Source organism: Ursus americanus, chromosome 25 (assembly GCF_024610735.1).
Source record: "Ursus americanus isolate L20-20 chromosome 25, mUrsAme1.1.p, whole genome shotgun sequence".
In the NCBI taxonomy this organism is placed as follows: domain Eukaryota; kingdom Metazoa; phylum Chordata; class Mammalia; order Carnivora; family Ursidae; genus Ursus; species Ursus americanus.
Window position 1 is genome coordinate 44,129,877 of NC_142151.1, and position 23,079 is coordinate 44,152,955.

At 54.4% G+C, this 23,079-nt stretch overlaps 1 protein-coding gene across 3 annotated transcripts; it reads right to left on the reverse strand.

Annotated features, from left to right (window-relative positions):
• Nucleotides 1-52: 52 nt before the first annotated feature.
• Nucleotides 53-14,792, reverse strand: SP7 (Sp7 transcription factor). 3 transcript variants are annotated; one of them, XM_045800935.2, is made up of 5 exons: nt 14,613-14,792; nt 9,238-9,415; nt 8,194-8,424; nt 7,675-7,702; nt 53-2,965 (listed from the first exon to the last, which is right to left on the reverse strand). In XM_045800935.2, exons 4-5 carry the CDS (start codon nt 7,693-7,695, stop codon nt 1,691-1,693), a joined length of 1,296 nt encoding a protein of 431 aa, XP_045656891.2. In that variant the 5' UTR covers nt 7,696-7,702; nt 8,194-8,424; nt 9,238-9,415; nt 14,613-14,792; the 3' UTR covers nt 53-1,690. The 3 variants fall into 3 exon arrangements, with proteins under 3 accessions (XP_045656891.2, XP_045656893.2, XP_045656895.2); XM_045800937.2 differs by lacking the exon at nt 7,675-7,702 and having other exon boundaries at nt 14,613-14,791; XM_045800939.2 differs by lacking the exons at nt 7,675-7,702; nt 8,194-8,424; nt 9,238-9,415; nt 14,613-14,792 and adding an exon at nt 4,345-4,604.
• Nucleotides 14,793-23,079: the final 8,287 nt, after the last annotated feature.

Here is a 23,079-nt window from a genome sequence, read left to right on the forward strand (position 1 = left end):
TTTCTCACCAGGACAAAATTTAAAATCGAACTTTTTATTAAATAATAATAATAATTAAAATTAAAAAAAGACTCCATGAGGGCATGATCCTTTCCCTTCCACAATATTACCCTCTCCCCAAGCTCCAGCGGCTTTAGCCCTTTAACTTGGGGCCTTGAGGGAGCAGGAGATAGAAAAGGAGGATCCAGAGTCACAGGAAAGGCATTCAAAGGCACGAAGCGGCTTTAAAAGTCACCAGAGGTGGAGTTGGGAGCATTGGAAGTCCCTGGTTGGGGGCCTGGGGATGCAACCCCAAATCAGCTTGGGGACCTCTGTCCTCCTAAGTCTATGAATTCTTCCTTCTCATGGCTTCTAGGCACCAGCCTAGCAGTGCCTTGTACAGAATAGGCACTCAATAAATACTGGATTTATGTGAATCTGATCCCAGAGAAAGCCTTCCCCACCTAGTCTTCAGGAGAGGCACCTCCGAACCAGTGTGCCCCTCCTGTTAGGTGGGCTTCCCCAAGAGCATGTCTAGGATGGCAGCTGCAAGCTCTCCATAACCATGGCAACAAGGGATTAGCCTAATGGGGTCATGGTGTCAGGGGAGGGGCAGTGGAAGAACCCGCTCTGGGGTCAAGGGAGCTGGGGTACATTCCAGTCCTCCCCTCCATAGGACTTGAGGTTTCACAGCTTCTGGCTGGGGTTGGGAATATTAGGGATTCCCTAATTGAGAGACACCCCATCAACTCTTTAACAGAGATCTAGCTAACCAACCCTATTAGCAGAGATTCTATTAAAAGAGAAACCCCATTAACTGAGACCCTGATGATAGAAGTTCTATTAACAAGATCTCCAGGAACACTTTTTCTATACGGACATACACTTAGCTAAAATTTCCATAGCAGAAATGGACCTCCTTCCCTCCCCAGCTCACTCTACCTGACCTGTCATCATAACTTAGATAAATAGAATTATTATTATTAGTATTCATTTCTCTTGGAACATAGGGGTTAAATATACAGGCCTGGGGGCAGCCTCCCTGACCCTGGGGTCACCCCATTTTTGGGATCAGATCCCCACTGGTCTGCCCCCCTCTTGGCACCCTGCTCCCTGCCAGGTCACTAACCCCAATCCCCCTAACTCTGGTCCCTAATGAAGAGGCCACCAGGGGGCAATAAATTATCATCATCATCATCATTATGTTTGTAAAAAAACAAAAACAAAAACGTTCTGGAGCATGGAAAGGAAGTGGAAGAAGAAGCTGGGAAGACTGGAGCCTGGAAGCTAAGCAATAGTGGTAAATAAGCTTGGGGAGCAGAAAGGATGCTTGTCAAGGAGTTAGTGAGCTGGAGAAAGAAAGTGTGGGGAGCCCAGCTGGAAGGGAAATGAGATGGGGTGGTAAGAGCAGAGGAGAGGGACGCTGGGAGCAGGGGCGAGGGAAGATCTTAGGAAGCCAGAGCACAGGAATCAGGCACAAAGTGAGAGCCTGAGATGAGAGATGGCAGAACAGCCTCACGGCAAAGGGAGGGGTGAGCTGCGGAGGCATGCTGGGAGACAACCGGGCCCAGAATGGCCAGGGGAGAGATGGCGAGAGCCCCAAGGGCAGCATGCATGGGGCAAAGGGGGTAAGGGACAAGAAGTGGTCCACAAAGCTGGGGGGTGCGGAGGCTGGCAAGGCAGCCCTGGGACTGGAGACCCCCCACCCCGCTCAGATCTCCAGCAGGTTGCTCTGCTCTGGGCTGCCTTCAGGGGCTTTCTCTGGGGGTGCTGGGGAGGCTGATGGTCGGGGCGTCTGACTGGCCTCCTCTTCCCCTGCACTGCGGCCCTCCCCCAGTTCCTTGGGGCCGCTGGGAGGGGGCCCTGGGCCTGGCTCGCCATGGGTACGTTGGTGTTTGCTCAGGTGGTCACTTCGGGTAAAGCGCTTGGAGCAGAGCAGGCAGGTGAACTTCTTCTCCCGGGTGTGGGTACGCACGTGGCGCTCCAGCTCGTCCGAACGGGTGAACCTCTTGCCGCAGAAGAGCCAGTTGCAGACGAAGGGCCTCTCGCCCGTGTGCCAGCGCAAGTGCGCCTTCAGGTGGGAGGCCTTGCCGTACACCTTGCCGCAGCCCGGGATGTGGCAGCTGTGGATGGGCTTCCTCCGCAGCCCCGCCGCCGCCGCCCCCAGGCGCTCTAGCTCCTGACAGTTGGGGCAGTCGCAGGAGGACCGCCCAGCTCCGCCGCCTCCATATCCACCACTGCCCCCTGTGCCGGCCCCCCGGGGGGGTTTGGCCCCGCCGCTCCCCTCCAGCTGCCCACTATTGCTCACTGCCTTGGGTTTATAGACGTCTTGGGGCAAGACGTGCTGGGGCCCTGGTTGCAGGAGGTGAGGAGCTGGGTAGGGAGCTGGATTAAGGGGGGCAAAGTCGGACGGGTAGGTGGGCAGCTGGGGGTTCAGCGGAGGCTGAGCAGGGCCTGCGGGCAGTGTCCCTTGCAGCCCATCACCCTGGCCCTGCCCACCACCTAGCCAATTGCCCCCGGGGTGCATGTCCCACCAAGGAGTAGGAGCGTTGCCTGGGCCCGGTGAGATGCCTGCATGGATGCCTGCCTTGTACCAGGAGCCGTAGGGGTGTGCCATGTCCAGAGAGGTGTAGACACTGGGCAGGCAGTCAGAAGAGCTGTGGCCCTTGGGCACTAGTAGCCCAGGGTCCTGGGTGCCCGTGGGCCCAGGGAATGAGTGGGAAAAAGGAGGGTAGTCATTGGCATAGCCCGAGGTGGGTGCAGGAGGACTGCCTGCAGGTGAGAGGAGCCCATTGGTGCTTGAAAAGGGGGCTGGGTAGGCATCCCCCATGGTTTTGGGGGCTGAAAGTTCACTGCCCACAGAGTATGGCTTCTTGGCGCCTGCTTTGCCCAGTGTCGCTGAGTCCCGCAGAGGGCTGCTGCCACCAAATTTGCTGCACGCTGCCGTCAGCATGGCCAGGGGGCTGGAGCCATAGTGAGCTTCCTCCTGTGGACAGAGGGAAGCATGGCTTAGGGGAAGAGGAGGTGAAGTGCGGAAGGAAGGGCAAAGCTCTAGAGACATGGAGAGCAGAACCGAGGGGTCCAGGAAGAGTTGAAGAGGATGGGAGGTAGAGGTGGAAGGGCCAGTGAGCACTGGGCTCAGATGGAGTCGTGGGGCGGACAGCCAAGTCCAGACTGCGGCCTAACAACCCGATCCAGGAGGCAGGAGGCAGGAGGCAGAGCTCACTTTGGAGTTGCTGGGGTGCCTGGGGCCTCAGAGGCACAGGACACGCTGCTTAAATAGCCACGAGAAGAGAAGAGCCGGGGATGGATGCAGGACCTAGGTGAGGTGAGAATTAGGGGTCCTACCCCTGGAAGTAGGTTCAGAGCAAAGGCCATGGTCAGAGACTTGGAAAGGAAAGATGAGGTTCAAAGAGTAACATGGGAAGAAAATGAAGTATTAGGGCACTGCAGTTGCCCCCACTCGTGATTTGCTCAGCTTTACCCCATATTCCACTTGCTGTCTCTGCTACAGCTTGTGACTAAAGCAGTGAGTGGCCTGGTCTCCCTGAGGCCACAGCCTCATGTCCCTGGTAAGGAATCTCTTGGCAGGGATTCTAGGGCTGGGGAGCAAGAGGAAGCGACGTGGAGACACTGGGACATTGAGAGGGAACAGGGCTGCCGCCAAGCCAGGACTGTGGCTGAGGCAAGAATGTCTTTCAAGCGGCCAGTGGGCACCTCCTGCTTTGTGGAGCCAGCTGGTACCCCTTTGGGGAGGCTGGAGGAGCCCGAAGTCCTCACACCCCTCCAGGGCCGGGAAGCGGGAGGGCTAAGATATTGGCTCACGGCCACACCCCTCCATGTCCAGTGTCCCCTAACATGTAGCCTACGCATATAGCTGGTCTCTCTTCACCTTTCCAGCACCCTGAGTGAAGGAAGATACGTAGATGTGGGGCACGGGGCTCTTTCAGAAACACTAAATGCCCTTGATGCCCACCACACTGCTGCTACCAGGCCAAAGCACCCTGAGATTCCCATCCCTCAGGAGCTCGCGGTACCCCGCCCTGGGTCAGCCTCAGGACACGCCAGGAGGAGATACCCTCCAGGATCCCTGGCTGGTACAGACATCCATTACTGAGAATCCCACCCAAAAAGATGCCCTCAAAAGGTGACCCTGTACAGTTCCCTGACTGGGGCCCTCGAAAGCTGTTCCCAGTAAAGCTGAAAAAGAACCCAAGCATCCAAGACCTCCCTGGTCCCTCGGAGCATGCAGCATCCTACAGGTACGTCTGGGGTTTTAAGTTTGCGGCGAGAGGCGAGGCGTATGCCCTCATCACTCCCGCACTGTTGCCCAAGGGCAAACCTGCCGCTCCCCGGCCCAGTTACCTTTTTCTGAAGTCCTGTCGACCCCACGGACTCCCAAATTTGAGCCACCAAAAGCTTCCTGAACCCTGGCTATGGGAAAAGCCCCGGGTCCTCCCTAGCCAAAGTTTCCCTGGAGCCTCTGGTCTCACAAGCAGCCGGTAAGCTGAGGCAGGGTAGCTGTCGGGGCAGGACTCAAAGCCTAGCGGAAAGGCAAAGCCACGGAGTAGCGAAGGAGAGAGGCAGAGACCCAGGGTCCGGAGGAGCAAAGGACCCTGCACAGGGTGAGGCATGGACCAAAAAAAAAAAAAAAAAAAAAAAAAAGCCACTGGGGGTGGGGTAGGAGGAACAGAGGGGAAAACTGGCATTAAGGGGCAGAAATGGGCAGAGACCCAAAAAAGCAGAAAGGTGAAAAGACAAAGGGCAGGGAGAGAGAGGAAAGCAGAATAAACAAAGAGGTGATGGAGAGAGGCTGGGCTAGGAAGGCAGAGGAAAACAGAGAGGGAGAGAGAGGAGGAAGAAAACAGAAAAGCGGGAGGGGGAGGAGGAAGAAGACAGATCTCCTACCTAAGAGAAAACCACCATGATGCTGGGCCCCAGAAAACCCCCAGACCAGGCCACTCCTCCCTCCTTCTCCCCCTGACCGCTTCTCCCCCTCGGCCCAGCCCGGCTCCGTTGGTTTCCCTGCGGTCGGTTTATTTTTAAAAACGCCGACGCCGTCCCCCCCGCCCGGCCCTCACACTGTGGCCACAGGGGCCTCAGCCAAGCCCAGGGACCCCACCCAGCTGGGGAGAGGGAAGGAGGGGTGAAAGAAGGCAAGCAGCCCCAGGCCAACAGGAGACCCCAGCCCTGGAGCGGAGGCCCCCAGGGCCCCGAGGGCAGGGAAGGGGGAGCAAGGCACCGGTCCCACTCAGACGGGTTCTGGAGGCCAAGAACTGGGCACCTGGCTAGGTTCACCGCAGCCTCAGTTTCCTTCTCCAGCTGCCTGCGCGCTCCTGAGAGGGTCCTACGTATGCGCCCCCATACCTGACCAAATGTATTCCTTTCCCAGGTGCCCAGGAGTCCCACCTTCAAGTTCTTTTTCCTCCTACCACCACCCCATCTTCTGCTAAAACAATAAAAGGCTGAACGTACTGAAAAGGAGTCTTCAGAGAAAGAACAAGGAGCTGTCCCAGCTCTCTCACTCACATGTGCAGCCGTGCAGCTGAGGAAGCAGGGCCCCCTTGCTCCCGGGAGCGACCGTGCCCAGCTAACCTCCTGCCGAAGCTCACTCGGGGGGGCCATCCGCTCTGAGCACCCAAGTTCCCGGGTGCCCTTCACTTTCTGCCTCCACCCACGTGGTTCGGTCCTCCCCACTTCCAATTCTACATCCCCACCTGGCCCTCACCCCCATTTCTCCTTCCCGCCTCTTCCCCTGCAGCTCACTCATCCCAGGTGGGCCTGTCTCGTCCGGCAGCTGCTGCTTCCCTCTCAGAACCCCCAAGTTCTTTCCACCACCAGACAGCCCACCCATGCCAGGCAGATGGCTTCCTGGGTGGGGAAGGGGGACGGTTGAGGGCCCAAGTGCCCCAAAAGTAGGAGAAACAGGCAGAGGACCTGGAATGCCTTTGTGCTGGGGGGCATCTCCAGCTTACCAGCAGTGAGGGACACAAAGGCCCAGATTCCAGGATGCACTCCTCTTGCCAAGGGCCACCCCAATCCTGGGCCTTTCAGCAGGCCTCGGGGCCAGCCCCTCCCCCAGGCACCAGTGCCACGCTGGCAACTCTGGCACGGTGCCCACGCTCACTGACACTGCCCCTGCCCTGGACGGCCCCAGGATTTCCATGCACCTTGGTCCTGAAGCTTCCTCAAGACCAACCGCAGGGTTTCAGTGATGGCTTAATATAGAGTCTGGTGGGGGCACGGCAGGGTGAGCAATCTGCCCTCAGTATAGAGTCTGGTGGGGGGACCCCTGACTGGATACAGAGCAGTGACGAGGGGCATCGTGTCCACCCCACTGGCTTGCACGCCATTCCCTCAGACTCAGTCACAAACTCAGCATTCCCAGCCTTCCACACACACCAGTCCTCACTTGGACCAACAGATGCTCGGCTGGCCCGGCTGCTGCACGTACACACACCTGTGCTCTCACGAAGCCAGCCGCGCGTGCGGGCACGCCAGTTTACATCCCGACGCTTGCGCCCAGGCCAGTGAGCACAGGTGCTGAAAGATTCCCGCTCCATCTCACACACACCTCGCCTACAGGCTGAGTGGGTCGGCTTTCCCTTTGGCCCATCACCCCTGGGACTCGAGCTAGGGCACTGGGAGCAGAGACGGGGGCTTCTGAGGGGCTACTGAAGATGGATGACCTGAAGGGAGGGCCCTCTGGCTCCAAATTCCTGTGGAGGGACCCAGAAAGCAGGACAGAGGTGATGACAGAGAAACAGAGTCAGAGACTCAGAAGCAAGGAGAACTCAGGACGTTCTAAGTGGCTCTGAGTCCTTCCTTTCCAACTATGCACCTGGAGTCCCCCAGAACCCCTGGTAGAGTCAGTGATTTCTCAAACCCCCAAACCTGACCTCCACGGTACCCTAGTTCCCTCCATCCCCAGTGCCAAAGGCAAGGGATGCTGGGGTCCCAGCCCGTAGGGGAAGTGGCCCAGGCCGCCCTGGAGCCTCCCACTCCCAAAATAGAGCCGAGTTTGTCTTTGGCTGAAAGCTAAATATTTGTGAGCCGGGCAGGCGGCCTCAGACCCTGGCCCTCCTCCTTGGTTCCCTCTCAGGCTCGGGCCCGGTTCCTCTGGTCAGCCCCCCCACATGCACAGGGCTGCCCTTCTCCCCTCTCTCATAGCTCACCTCTTCCTCTACACACACTGGCCCAGAGGCCCAGCCCCTGCCCACCTAAAAACCAGACCAGCTGCAGCTCAGGCTCAGGCTAGGGGCTCCTGGAGATGGGACCCCCGAGGCACTATACCCACTTGCTGCCCAGTGTCCCCTCCACCAGCTCTCTTACTCTCTCCCCCTGTCTGCCATGGCTGACCTATCTCCCACCTCTCCTCTTCCTCCTCTCTCCATCCCTGTCCACTCCTCGGGGTTGGCGTGCGGGGCGGACCTCAGAGGTCCATGACTTCTTCTGACCTGGCCCCTCTCATCTTCCTTTGACTGCTCTCTGACCCCTGGCCCCACTCTGCCCAACCCTTCCTCCTGCCCTCCACTCCCGCCTCTGAGCCCTGTCCTCTCTCCTCATCAGAGGGACCGTGGAAGTGATAAGCACCACAGCCACTGTCTGCGTGAGTTGGGAGGTGGAGGGGGGGAGGCAGGGATTAGGGCCAGTAGGACTGTCGCTGGTGTCCTGGGGGGAGGAGGGGGCAGTTACCTCAAGCAGGGAGGACGCCATCCTGAGGCTGGGGAACGGGTCCCAAGGAGCCAGGCAGATGGAGAGAGCCAGCCGAGCCGGGAGAGAGAGGGAGAGGGAGAGGGAGGGAGAATGGGAGAATGGGAGAGAAGAGATCTAAAGTTAGAAGGGACTGGGGGGTGGGGGGTGGGGGGGCTGCTCTCTGTCTGTAGGGATCCACCCTCTAATTACAGCTTTCCCAGCGGAGAAGGCTCCGGATCCAATGAGCAGGGCGAGAGAGGGAGGCAGAGGGTCCAAATTTCCTGCTCCATTTGCTGAGCTCCCCAAAGAAGGGATCTGGGCGGGAGAGGAGAAACAGGGCTCCAGGGAAGGGGTGGAAGCAGAAGGAGGGTAGGGCCGGGGGCAAGTTGTCACGGTGTCCTGAGGGGTGCTGAGGGGGAGGGTCGAAGGGACGGTGGGCCCAGGTGTCCCACACCCCGCCCCCAGCAATCCCATAGGCATCTGTGGGAACCCCTCCCAGGGCTCCCTGGTGTCATGTACCTGGGGGCTCTGGGGCCGGGCGTCCTGGGTCTCTCCTCCCTGGAGGTCTGGCAGTGGGGGTGCGGGCAAGGGCTGGCGTCAGGGCCCCCGGAGGGCTCCGCTCCTCTCCCAGGCCAGCTCCACTCCTGCTCCCACTCGGGCTGCGATCCTACAGTCCCACTGTGACTCCAGAGTCCGGGCTGCTGCCGCCACCGCCGCCGCTCTCCTACTGCTGCTGAGGCCGCCGCGCCGCTGAGGGAAGGAGCAGGAGGGAAAAGGAACAAACCCCAAACCACTAATTAGAGATCCAGGGGGGGATGGGGGATTGGGGACGACACTCACACGGAGAGACTGGAACACATTGACATACACACTCATGGACAAACCCAGGATGCGACACACACACGTCCTCGCACACAGTGCAGCCCACACGGCCACAGCTGCTGTCATGAATGGACACAGACAAACTCACACACAAACGAGCACAGTGACATGGCTGGAGGAGCGCACACCACACACACCCCCGAGCTGACCACAGAGGCGCTTGCTTCCCCAGTCACCAGCTCTAGATCAGAACAGTGTGTGTGTGCGTGTGTACGTGTGTACGTGTGTGTGTGCGCGTGTGTGTACATGTGTGCGTGTGTACGTGTGTGTGTGTGTGTGTGTGTGTGTGTGTGTGTGTGTGTGGTAAGAGACAGGAGGGAGGCCGTGCTCTGGGTGGAGGCTTCCACGGCCTAAACTTTTAGGGTCACTGAGGTAGGTTAGAGAGCAAGGCCTGGAGGAGGGGTGGGGAGTGGGAGGAGGGCTTGGCACAGGTTCAGGGGTTCCCCAATCTTCTTCCCAATGCCTCAGTTTCCCTCCTAGAAAATAACACCTAGGTAGGCCTACCTCCCTTTGTGGGGCAGAATCTGGATCTTTGGATTCTAAGATAATTGAAGGTGGGCAGGAGTGAGGGTGGAGGTGGAAGGTCATTGGGTCAACTCATCCACGCCTGAGCCTCGCCCCTTTGGATTAACTCCCAAAAAGATAAGCCCTGGCCTCCCTCCGTTATTCCTTGCCAGTTACCATCCTCGGCTCCTCTTGGCCGCTCATCAAATCTCCATCCTTTGCTGGATAGTTCTTCTGAGTGGTCATGCTTTCCTGGGAGGGAGCTCCCAGTTCCCTTTGTCATTGCCATGCATCAGTGCCCTCTTGCAGCAGGCAGAATTCAAGTTAGAGCTGCAGCAGGACTTCCCAACAGTGACTTCTCATCGAAATGGGAAAGAAAAGATGGAAGGTCAACTAGGTTAGGAGAGGGAAATCCAGAAAGTCTGTGACCTGAAATCTGGGCCCTGAGGTAGGTTTCTGGGAAAGAGGGGACCGGGTCGCCAGTGGGTGGCGTCTCTCCCACAGAGGGGCCCAGCCAGCTGCAGTTGCTGTTTGCGAGTAATTCCCCAACATAACCCTCAGCCCCTCCTAGCCGTGTCCATCAGAGGAAAGGAGACCTGTCCTTCCCCACTCCCCTCACTTCCCAACACAGTTCCTTCGCTTTCTCCTCTTGTGTTCCCACTTCCCCGCTCCTTTTGCTCTTGCTGATGCTGGTGAAAAGGTGGGGTGGAGGGAGGAGCACCCTGGAGGTCCAGGGAGGGTTAAGCGCAGTTTAACCAGCAGGCAGGATCAAAGTTCAGAACCAGGCATTCGGATTCCAGCCCCATGATGTAAATTCCCCCAGGGAACCCTGTGGGCCCAGCTTTTGGGGAAAGGGTTAGGGAACCAGGGTGTCTGGCTGACAAGTGGAAAAGAAGAAGAAAAAAAAAAAAAGAGCAGAAACCCAGAGATACATAGAATAAATAAAACAATCAAGAGAATCAGAAGAGACGCTGTGGGACATAAAAGAGAAAGAGACCAATGGGCAAGACCAGGTGCTGCTTGGCTTAAAAAAACCAGAGTGCGGGAAGAAAAAAAAAAAAGGGAAAAGAAAAAGAAACAGGCTCAGAGGAACAAAGATAGAGACAATGGCTTGGAAGGACAGGACAGAGAAAATAGCCGGAGGCATGGCCAGGTCTGGAGGAGGCAGAGGGTTAAGCGGCCGGGCAGGTGGGGGGCGGGGATGGAGTATAAATAGCGCATAATTGTGTCCGATGATTACACGGGCCACCCCACCCGTCTGCCCAAGAGGAAGTGCCCGTGGTGGGGTGTCCCCGTGACCTCCCAGTCTCCCCCTGGTGGGGGCATCTGAGGCTGAGGTGCCAGATGGATTTCTGGGACCCCCCCACTCAGAAGCTAGGAAGAAGGGGAAGCTTTGGAGAAATTACTGCACAGCCCCCAGAAAAGCCTGAGACCAGTTAGGTCAGGCAGGCAACTGAGGCAGAAGAGAAAAGTCTAGACTGCAGAATAGGGAAGAGGTGGCAGGTGAGAGAAGGGGTTGGAGCTCAGCTTAGATGGCGGAAGAAAGGAAGGGACTGAACCAAAAACAAGGCAGGATGAATGGAGGTGCAGGGCTGGGGAGAGGAAGTGGGGGGCAGAGAAGGTCAACCTTCTCCACTTCCCTTGGGGGCCTTATCCCTAATCCTACCTGGGAGGGGGCGGAAAAGCTAGGGAAGGAAAAGGAAGGAGCAAGGTCCCCAGAAATATGCGAGCCAAGGGTCCCTGGTGTGTTATCCCCAGTATGATAGTGCCTGGACACAGAGGCCCCTCCCAAAGGTCAGTGCCAAAGCCGGGCAGAGAGGTTGCCTAAGCTCCCAGCTGCCTCCCTTGGGTTCTGGCTTCTTCCACACCCTTTTTAAAGATAGTCCTACTGCCCAGCTGAGGCCCTGGTATTCCTGGGTTCAGACCCCCACCCCCCCTTCCCAGTGCCCCCAGGGGCTTGGGGCTGCAACTGGGAGCCCTGACCCAGGACCTGCCTCCACCCTTGCAGGCCTCCCTCAGCCCAGCCTCCCAGGGGGTGGGGCAGCCCAGGCAGAGGCGCCATGTGGCAGGGGCGGGTAGAGGCTGCGGCTCTGGTCCTTCCAGTATAAACCCCCTAGGCATCTGGTTTCTATCCACCCCCCACCACCACCCTGGGGGCCCCTCAGCCTCCGCCCATGGCCACCCAGATGCTGAGCTCTGAGATGGACGCCCCTGAAGGAAGGGGTGGGATGGTGCCTTTCTGATCTCTTAACCCCAGGACTGGGCTGAACCACAGGGACCGCTCCCTTCCCTCCCTCCCCTGGAAGTATCAGGGTGGGATTTCTAGGTTAGAGGGGTTGAATCTGGAACCTGCCTCAGTTCTCTCTAATGCTTTGGGATCTTTTGGAAAGGTTGGGGGGTCAGATGGGGTGAGGTGGAGAGACCATGAAAACTGGCCAGAGTGGAAGATTGTATCCCCCCTACTCCTCAGGGAAGCTGCCTCCTTCCATACCCACTGCCCTCTGCACACCCTCCCAGGCTGGGCTGCCGCTGACAGCCCTACGCCAGAGGGACTCCTGAGCCTTTCCGGTAGTTGTTACAGAAGGTTTGGCTACCCTAGAATCACCAGCGAACAGCCAGTAGAGGCCATGAAATAGAGCTGGACACACACTCTAATACAACCCTAATGAATGACACCCTATTAGATACACACGTGCACACACGCTGGATTAGGAATGTACATTGACCCTTGAACAATGCAAGGGTTAGGGGCGCCAACCTGCTCACGGTCATAGATCACCATATAACTTTTGATCCCCCAAAACGTAACCACTAATAGCCTGCTGTTGACCGGAAGCCTTACCGCTCACAGGGTCGGTTAGCAAGGATGGCGTATGTTCTGTTATCTACTGTATTCTTGCAATAAAGTAAGGCAGAGAAAAGATAATGTTATTAAGAAAATTATCGGAAAGAGAAAATATATTTTCATACAGTACTGTAAAAACGCGGGTGTAGAAGTGGGCCCACGCAGTTCAAACCCATGCTGCTCAAGGGTCAGTTGAATTCTCTGCAGGCACCCACACTGATGCACACTGATTATATATCCATATCCTAGAGAAGTGATGTTTATACCAAGGTGCTTCGCCTAACCCCCAATCACAAACGCACACAGCCATATGCATACACGCAGACTGACTCACAGTCCCCTAGCATACCCTCCCCACAGGGGACTCGCACAGAGTCCCCTCAGCACATGTGTTTACATAGATGGCGACGTCGCGCACATACATGCGGACCTATCATCACAACTGTACAGCTCTAAAGGTCCCTGAGGTCTCCCAGAGCGGATTCAGGAGCCCTCTTCCCACAGGAATCTGGGGAAAGGGTGATGTGGAGGGCCCTGCCAGTCCTACACACTGCTGCCCGCTACTCCTACTAGTGCAGCAAACCCAGTGTGCCTTTGGGGGACTCAAAGAGCCTTTACTCCCCGTATCCTCCAGGGTTGAGAGAGCCGGATGCCCCAGCGAACTCTCTGGCCCCGGGGAACCCTGGCATCCCCACCCCCACCCAGACCCCCCCTGCTCTGCGGCCCGCTGACTCATCCCTCCCTCTGTGGAGCTCCCCAACCACAGGGGCCTGGAAGAGAAGCTTGGAAAGTTGCGCTCATGTCCCGGGCCCCTGGTCTGGCCACTACCCGCACCCCCCCCCCCCCCCGCCATGCACCCAGGCCCAGCCCTTGTCTCCAGGACAGGCACCAGTGACAGAGAACACAGAGGGGACAGGAAAGAAGAAGGCACCCAGAGACAGGGAAACAGGAAGATGAAAGGAGAGATGGGGGTGGGGGGAGATACAGAGATGGGAGGGAGGGAGATAAGAGGCCCTGGGGGACAGCTGCTGATCTGATAGGGCCCTCCAAAAGCAGTGGAGCTGGTGACCAGGGAAACTTGCTCCTTGGGTTGGGGGAAGATCCACTCAGGATTTCGGGATGTGGACACTGCCCTGTGCTTTGATGGAGCATTCTGAGCCTAGGCTCAGGGTGCTTGGGGAAAAGGATCCAATTCTGGGAGGCAAAGCTGAGAACACAGGGCAAAATGGAAGCTTTCAAGAGGCCGGCAACCTCCATATAGGAGAGCTTGATAGAGGGGCTCCCCTCCCCAACACATACATATACACATTTACATGTTACATGCCTACCCCAACTCCCTCACTCTCTGCTGGGTCTCCCCATCCCTTCTTCCATACCAGGGCTGCAAGGCAGGACTCCTGGTGCTAGCCCTGGCTCCCCTCTGCTCTGAGCCTTGGCTTCCCTAGTTGACATTTGAGTCCTGAGATAATACAGCGGTTGTAGGGGAGGCTGATCAGAATCAGAAAGAGACATGGTGGGGCACCGGGCTGGCTCAGTCAGAAGAGCCTGTGACTCTTGATCTTGGGGTCCTGAGTTTGAGCCCCATGCTGGGTATAAAGATTACTCGAATTAGTAAAACTTTTCAAAAAGTTAAAAAAAAATAAAGAGAAGTGCTATGAGAAGGGAAGGAGCAAGGATGGCAGGAGACAAAGAGGAGGAAAATGGAGAGAAAGGGAAGACTTGAGGCCTGATCCTGGAACAAGGGAACGTGCCCTGGGTGGGTGTCTCACATGGGTCAGCAATGAATTAAGATTCTGGTCATCTCGAGGAAGTGCCTCTTTGTAAAAAAAATATACCCTGGAGTCTGATACATGAAATATTTAACGTCTTTGAATAAAGAGAACATGGGGTGATGGGGCCCTGATCATATCTTCTATCCTTAGGAGTGAACAGCCCAAGGGAGTGGTTCTTCAAAACCCTGGACGCACATTTCCCTCATTTTCTCGGACCTACTCCTAGTCTTCTTGGAAGCACAGTTTTTTGAGATGTAGACTGGACCTGAAGAACATTCTTTCATTCAACAAAGGCTCAGCAAGCACCTAGCACAGCAAGCTAGGCTCAGGGACGCAACTATGAGCAACAGACCCAGCCCTTTGCCTCACAAACCAGCAACTAACATAAAGAGTGGTAAGTATCTGGAGACAGTAATTACTAGATGTTACTGGAGACCAAAGAGTGAATCTAATCCAGCGTTTGGGGAATCAAGGAAGGCTTCCTGGAAGAAGCAGTGACTGCGTAAAGAAACTGAAGTTAGCCAGGTGAGGAAAGGAAGAGTGTTCACAGGCCGGAAGAAGTGTGTCTGCAAAGGCCCAGAGGTATGAGAGATTAACCACACTTTCGAAATGCTCAAAGTTGAGTGTGACTGAGCGCAGAGTGGAGATTGGTGGAGAAAGTCTAATCAGTTATGCAAAGGACCTGAACCTGATCCTAAGGGTAACATATGGTAATATTCATATATTAGAAAGATAGCCCCGGCAGCAGAGAGTAGATGGGAATAGGGGCTTAGAGCCAGGCAGTTCTGGGTAAATCAGTCGTTTACTATGGTGTAAGCTTGGCCAGGCGATATAACCTTCGATGCCTTAGATTCTTCTTTAGAATGGGGAAACGTAATACAGCAACCTCCCAGGGCTGTTACAAGGATTAGGGATAATACATGTGGAACTCTCACCACAGTGTCTGGCACTTAGTAGCTGTTGCATAAATGGTGCCTCTGAGTATGGTCCGAGTTTGGAGGAGAGCGACATCAGAGGCGAGCAGAGCAGTGTGTGGCAGCCGTCCAGGCGAGAGGTGAGAGGTGGTCTGGAGCGCCCGAGGGGATGCCTAGGAGTACAGGGAAAGGGGATACTGAGAAGGCGGTGGAGGCTGAGCGGAGGTGAGAAGCTTGGGGGGGTGTGGGGAGCAGTCAAGGATGACTTCTCTTGATACGCGGGACGCGCAGGCATTTTAAAGGCACCTATTCTGGTCTGAGAATGGACCTGGACAGCCACTGGATCCGGGCCACAGAGTGAAGGCACGATGCTGTGTCTTTGGACCCGGCCTCCGGCCTCGCGGGAGGACGCCCCCGCCCCCCACCACACACGGCCCTAATCCCTCCTTAACTGTCTCCTTTCCCCTCTTACACCCATTCCTGCCTCTCCCCCCGGCCCCCTCCTCCCCTACGAAGGAACTCTGTAAATTCCAGAGTCGGCTCGGGCCACCCTTCCCCACCCTTCGCTTTCCCACCGCCCGGGTGAAGGAGAGTCCTTGGGACTCGGCCACCACCTCCTCCCCACACGCCCTCGGTCGGGCGCCCCCTCTGGACCTCAAAGCCCTGCTCGACTCGACCCTTCGGGCGTGGAGCTCTGAGGCCAGGTGAGCGGTAAGCAAAGGCGGGACAGGGGGTCTCAGCCCCAGCTCCAGCGGCTGCGAGGCTAGGGGCCCCCCGACGGACGGACCGTGAGGTCTGGGGACGCGGGGAGAGGGCTCTGCAGCCTCGGCCGGGCTCGAGGCCGCCGAGGCCGTCGGCGGCCTGGCGTGCCTCAGTGTCCCCGCGCGGCCGGGCGGCGGAGGGGAGGGGCGGGCCGGCCGGGGGGCGGGGCGCGGGCCGGGTCGGCCGGGCCGGGCGCCCGGGCAGGAGGCAGCTGCATATCTGCGGTCCCGACCACAATTGCTGGGAGTCGCGTCCCGGAGACTGGCGGCGCTGACTCTGCCCGCTGCGGCCGCCGCGCCGATTAGAGCCCGAGAGGGAGCGCCAACCGGGGGGAGGGGGAGAAGGCGGCGGCGGCGCTCCGTGTGCCCCTGTCCCCTCCGCTCCAGCCAGCGCCCCCAGCGGCCCCGCCCAGGCCTTTCTCTGCGGCCTGAACCCACGGGGGGAGTCCTGCCTCCCCAGCCCCGGCTCTCTCGAGACCTGGATCCCGGGGCGTCCTCCTCTGGACCCTGCAGTGCCCGAGGTCCGGACGGCACTAACATGCCCTTGACCCTAGGCTGCCAGCCTCTCTTCCTCACCCCCACAGCCACGCAAAGAGGAGTCTGAATCTTGGGGCTCCCCGTCTCCTTATCCCCCGCTCCGCACAAGCACTCTCTAGGCAAAAGTAGCACCCATCGAAGAAGGGGTCAGACGGGAGAGGACAGGCATCCAGGGGCCAGAGCACCCCCTGCTGGCTGGCCCGAAGCCCCTGCCCCTCCCCCTCCAGCTGTGACCTCCAGCTGTGGTGGTTGGGAAGAGCTGGCCTCTTTGATCTGGGAGCGTGGCCACCCCCTCCAGGCGCCCCATTAACCTCCATTATCCCAATTAGGCAGCCCTCCCAGTCCTGGATGCAAGCTTCAAAGCCCCCTCACAGGGGAGAAGAGGGGGCTGAATCCTATGCCTCCCCCCCCCCCGCCAAGCCACACTGCTTTCAGACAAGACCCAGGTGTCCTGGTCCCCAGCTTGGGTACATGCTAGCAGGGTTGGAAAAGGAACCCAAGGGCCACCCAGATCCCAATCCTTAAACGTCACTAGAAAGAGAACCAGATAAGAAAAGGAACCTTCTTTTGCTGGCTCTCAATTTTCCTGCATCAAATGATTTAGGTAGCAATATCCAGGCTCCTGGCTGACCTGAGCTTCCCATCAGCTTATCCTGCTTTATCCCATGGAGAGGGGAGCCAGGAGCCACCCCCTCTTAATCCTATCTCAACACTCCCTTCCCCCTCCCTCCTGGAACAATTTCCGCTGGGGGAGCCGGAGCAGGGCCCGCACAGTGGCCGCTTCCTGGAACATTTTCCTGCATCCGAAACCACGACTCTCTCCCCAGGGACCGGCTGATCAAGGCCAGATGGGAGCAGGGATGGGGGAGGAGGAGAGGGAGCCACACTCTCACCATCACCCCCTCCCAACCCATGCACACCACAGGGAGCCCCTTCCCTGACACACAAAGGCACACACCACATGCCACAGTAACACACCCATGGGCATTCATGGCGACACTGCATGAACCACAGGGGCCAGGTCCTAGAGGGAGACATGCAAAGTCACATAAATACATTCCATAAACACCTAGGCGATCCCTCTCTCTCTACATAGTCCCTTACCCCTCTAAGGTCTGCTTGGGCACTGGGTTTCCTTGCCAGCTCAGGAGACCTTAGGAATCCAAGAATATGGGGGTAGGACAACAGGGAGACTTTAGCTAACAGAGGGTAAGGGGGACAGACAGACACACCTAAGGCTGCCTGTGCCCTACCAAACAACACCTACCACTCTGTTCCACTTCTGGATGGTTCTCAGGCCTGCCCCCTTTCTCCCTGGGGACCAGGGTAGAGGAAATCTGGGATGCTCTCCCTTGGTGCTGGCCTGAGAGCACTTTCTAGTTGCTTCCAAATTATTCTTAGAGAAAAAATATATGGTGTCCAGTGGGCTCAGCCAAAGAACAAAGAGAGGGCAAGAATATGCAGCTCCCGGGAGCTCTAGGAACCTGAAAACCTGGGGACCTGTGGTATCACTGGTGACAGCCCCCCCCCCAGTGCTCCCCCAGATCCCTTCTATCTTAGAAGGGTGGCGAAAAGAAGACTGCGGGTATTGTGCCTCCGGCTGAGCCCATTCTTTGTGTGGCCTTATCCTCTTCTGCCCACTGCCTTTCCAGTACAGAGGACTAATTCTTTTTTCTCTCTCTTTCTTTCTTTCTTTCTTCTTCTTTTTTTTTTTCCCAGGGATCTATTCTTACATCTGGAAATCTGGAATGTTTGTCTTTTGCTGGGAAGGGTACAGATGTGGGCATGGATACGATATGGGACAAAGCATTGGAAAAGCTGAAGATGGAGTAGCCTGCTCTTTTCTGGAACATCTCACTGGTTTAGGAGAAATATTTGGTTATTTTTATGTATGTATGTATGTATGTATGTATTTTTAAGTAGGATCCATACCCAACGTGGGGTTCAAACTCATCACCCCAAGATCAAGAGTCTCGTGCTCTACTGACTGAGCCCCCAGATGCCCTGAGAAGAAATATCTGAAATTGTAAAGTTCTGGAGAATCTAGGATACAAGGTCACCATAGAGCGATAAGGAAATATGATAATCATCGTAAGAAGCACCAAAGCTACTCAGCCTGACCAAAAGTCACTGTGTTCTTTCCTTGGTCTTGTCGCCTAGTCAGAAGGCACAGCGTCCTCTTTCTCAAGCTCACCTGGTAAGGGAAGGGGATGACTCCAGCCATCATTACTCACTTACTTAATGATTTCCTTCTCTAACTACCTGGAAGTCCTTTATTTATTTATTTATTTATTTAGATTTTATTTATTCATCAGAGAGAGAAAACACAAGCAGGGGGAGCTGCAGGCAGAGGGAGAAGCAGGCTCCCCTGCTGAGCAAGGAGCCATATGGGGGACTTGGGATCATGACCTGTGCCAAAGGCAGATGCTTAACTGACTGAGCCACCCAGGCGTCCCACGGAACTCCTTTATTCAGTGTAACCATCATTTTCCATCTTTCTACTTAGCCTGCGACTTCTTGCTGTAGTTTCAGTAGAAAAGCCTATTTTTTTTTTTAAAGATTTTATTTATTTATTTGACAGAGATAGAGACAGCCAGCGAGAGAGGGAACACAAGCAGGGGAAGTGGGAGAGGAAGAAGCAGGCTCATAGCAGAGGAGCCTGATGTGGGGCTTGATCCCATAACGCCGGGATCACGCCCTGAGCCGAAGGCAGACGCTTAACCGCTGTGCCACCCAGGCGCCCCAGAAAAGCCTATTTTTTAAAAGGCTTTATTTTATTTTTTTAAAGACTTTTTCTTTATTCGTTTGAGAGGGACAGCACAAGCAGCGGGGAGGGGCAGAGGGAGAGGAAGAAGCAGGCTCCCCACTGAGTGGGGAGCCCTGACGGGGCTCAATCCCAGGACCCCAAGATCATGACCTGGCGAAGGCAGATACCCAACCAACTGCGCCACCCAGGGGCCCCTAAAGATTTTAAAGTCATCTCTACACCCAATGTGGGGCTCGAATTCACAGCCCCTAAGATCAAGAGTCGCATGCTTCACCTACTGAGCCAGCCAGGTGCTTTGAAAGGCTAAATCTTATAAAATCACAACAACCCTTGCCCTCAAGTAGCTCATAGGCTGAAGTTAGGAAGATTCTCTCTTCCAAAATAGGGTCCATGGCGTGCTACCCAACAGTACCTTAGTGCTTAGTGCATGCGACAGCAAAGAAGGGGCACTAAAACAAACACATTTCGAGACAAATAATTTGTATTTCATATTTTAAATAATAAAAGCGTTCAAGTAGTCGTCATAAGAGAAATCAGACTTTTGTCTGATCCTTACTTGAGCTTATTTTACTTTTAGTATTGTTTCTGTCTTGAAGCCCTTATGGTGGAGGTATATACCACAATCTTTTCGGACCTTAGGATCTTTAAGGGTCTTAACTTCATGCCCCTCAGTTCCGTGTGTTGATGTGTGCTGCGAATGGGAAGGGATTCCAGAGAAAGCAAAACCCCTGGAGGGAAGGGCAGTGTGCAAAAGCTTCTGGACTTTTTTCAGGGAAGACCTTAGATCTGCAAAGAAGATTGAGCATTGCTCCTCGATACCACCAGGTGGCAGGAGTGAGCTGCTCAGCGACTCCACTGAGTACACTTCCCAGGCTTGTTGGGGGCAGAAGGTTGGCATATTTTTGCGGGGGGCGATGGCAGAGCTATCAGCCCTGACGCGAGGGCTGGGGTAGGAAGAAGTCTCAGAAGCTTATGGTACTGATTCTGCCCCTTCCCCTGGTCTTGGCTCAGAGAGGACAAGGCACTTGTCAAAGGTCCAAGTGTGTCCTGACTCCTAGGCTGTCATCCAGCAAGCAAGGGTCTATTTCCTGCCCCACCTACCTGCCTGCCTGCTTTTCACAGACATTTCCTAAGCATCTAATGTGCATCAGGTGTATGCTAGAAGTGTCCCATGTAGCATTTAACAAGCAGTGTGCCATCTAATAGAAAAGAACCAGGTAAGCAGCTGTGCTCCTATGACACAGGGAGGCAGTTTGAGTAGTGATTGGAAGTCAGACAGACTAGGGCGTGAATTCAAGCTCCACCACTTGCTAGTTGTGCAAACTCCGTGAGCCTCAGTCTCCTTGTCTGTAAAATGGGCGTAGATGACCCTTGTGGAAGACCAAGAAGCTGATGTATAAAATTCATGCCTAAAAACATTTTTTAAGTAAAATAAATAAAACTCATCGCCTGTTGTGTAGGTGGTGTAAGTGCTGAATGCTAGGGGAGCAGCACCCAGTTCAGACTTGAGGAGACTTTGCAGAAAAAGTTACCACTGTTGTAGAAATTTGAAGGATAAGTAGAAGATACTTAGGAGAAGGAGGGAGAGGTGGTTAAGTGGGGGATGGGAGGGTTGGAGGAAGGTGGAGAGGGAGGAGTAGACAGACAACTCTGGGGAGCATGGATGTGCACCCCTGGTTCACCAGCAACAGGGACAAGGATGAGGCTAGCTTCCCACGTTTGAGGCTGGCATAGCCCAGATTCTCTCCACCAATCAACATACATTAGTGAGCCCCTACGACGAGTCTCTTTCAAGGGTTGTAAGAGATAACGAAGATAAATGAGAAATGTAAGGCCTGATCTTTGGGGTGCCTGGCTGGCTCAGTCAGTACAGCATGCAACTTTTGATCTCGGGGTTGTGAGTTGAAGCGCCAGGTTGGGTGTAGAGATTACTTAAAAATAAAATCTTACCAAAAAAAAAAAAAAGCCTGATCTTTATTCTCAGATGCCTACAGAAATTGGGAAGAAGAAAGTGTAGGGGCCCAAACCCCCTACTCTAAGCCTCGCTGGCCTGATCCCCTTGCCTCCAGCCTTCTCACTGGTGGTTCCTCTTCCCTCACTGTATTAACACCCCATCTGGGTGCTGTCCAATGAGCGGGCTGCCCACTCCCTACCACCCACATTTTACACCACTCAAGAATGGCTAAAATAAACATGAAGCCTACCTCTGAGGGAAAGAAACATATTAAGAGACGATCTATTAATAAAACCAACGTTTCTATAGTTCTTTGCAAGCTACAGCGGCACTTGCCCTGTATCAACTCATTTGGTCTTTACAAGTGCTTAAGGGACTAGGCAGTCTCCTTAGGTCCTCTTATGAAGTAAAGAGACAGAGAGAGAGGTAAAATGACTTGACTCCTTTGTCATCCTAAGAAGCTTGTGCTTTATCCTAAGGAAATGGGAGTTTTTGAAGGCTGTGGGACAGGGAAGTGAAATGGCCAGCTTTTTATTTAAAAACAGAAAAAAATCCTCTTAAAAAAAAAGCGGGGATGCGCCTGGGTGGCTCAGTTGGTTAAGCAACTGCCTTCGGCTCAGGTCATGATACCGGGAGTCTCAGGGTCGAGCCCCACCAAGGGCTCCTTGCTCGGTGGGGAGTCTGCTTCTCCCTCTGCCCCTCACCCCACTCGTGCTCTCTCTCTATCTCCCTCAAATAAATAAAATCTTTTAAAAAATTAAATTTAAATTTTAAAAAATCCTTAGGTAGGTTAAGAATCATGATTTCCTACTCGGTTCAGGTGTTCGCAGGCTGGACTAGGGTCCCTTTATGTGTTCACTCTATCATGGTGCAATTTCTATTTTCCAATGATTTAAACAGTTCATCACAGTCTAGTGGGATTAAGACTTTTGATCTCACTCTCCGGCTTCCAATCTTTTAGCGGTTCCCCTTACCCCGAGATAAAGTCCAGAGTTCTTTTTTTTTTTTTTAAGATTTATTTATTTATTTATTTATTTGAGAGAGAGAGTGGGTGGGGGCTGAGGGAGATCTTCAAGCAGACTCCCCTCTGAATGCAGAGCCCCATGTGGGGCTCAATCCCATGACCCTGAGATCACAACCTGAGCCGAAACCAAGAGTTGGACGCTTAACCGACTGAGCCACCCAGGCGCCCCTGAAGTCGAACCCTTAATGAATCCTACAATTTCTCCTGGTCCTGACTTACCTTCGATTCATTCATCCATTCAACTTTTATCACGTGTCTATTAGGAGCCAAGCACTCTAGCAGTCAGTGGAGTCTAAGAGGCAAGTAAGAGCAGCAGTCTTTGCTCCCAAGGAGCTTAGGGACTTTTTGGGAAAACAAACATTGAATGAGTAATTACAGGGTTCTATGGGACCTAAGGCTCTTTCAGGAGTTGAGGAAGGAAGGATTTCCTGAGGAGATGAGAGTTCAACAGAGTCCAGAAAGATGAGTGGAAGTTAGGTGGGGGTACAGGGAGACAGGAGGGTTCCAGGCAGAAGGACCCTGGCTTGAGGAAGATCGTGGCGCATTGGAAGAACAGGTATGACAGGGAGGAGGGGACTTCGGCCAGACTTGAAGACTATGTGACTCAGAGCCTTGCAGGCCATGTTAACGTTGGAGCACTTTATCCCCAGGGTTCTGGAAAACCTTGAAAAGATTTAAGCTTTCCAGTGTCAAACAAACAGATGAGAGTTGTAATACTCTTTTTTTTTTTTTTTTTTAAGTGATCTCCACACCAAAAGTGGGGCTCAAATTCACGACCGGGAGATCAACAGTCGCATGCTCTCCCGGCTGAGTCAGCCGGGTGTCCCAAACAGACGAGAATTTTTAAGAAGGATCTGGTAGGTGCACTGCGGAGCACAGATTGGATTTGGGTGTTTCCAAATCTCATCAGCCTCTCCTTTGCTGATAATACTTTGGGGTCTTTTACTGATGGTTAAATCGATCACCTGTGATTTGTTTGTTTTAGCTAAATGATCGGAATGTGACCCTATTTACAAATTTCTAGGGACAGCAGAATTCCTCACTGGTGTTAGGTCATTCAATAAACACTCATTGGGGGGCTATTTTGTGCCCAGTACAGGTCCAGGTGCTGGGAATATGAAGATAAATGAGACCTAACTCAATGTATAAAAAAGAAAAACAGATTTGATCCATAAAAAAAGTTTTATTGCATAGATAACAATAAAGTCAAAAGACAACTGACAAGGAGAAAATATTTCCAATTTTTTTAAAGGATCAGTATATTGTATTTACGTATATTTAAAAGTGTAAAATAACAGCAGTTTGGGAAACCAGTTTGGCAGTTTCTTGTAAGTTAAACATACATTTACCACAAGACCCAGTCACTCCAATCCTAGGGATTTACCCAAGAGAAATAAAAACATATCTAACACAGACACTTACATGGGATTCGTAGCAGCTTTACT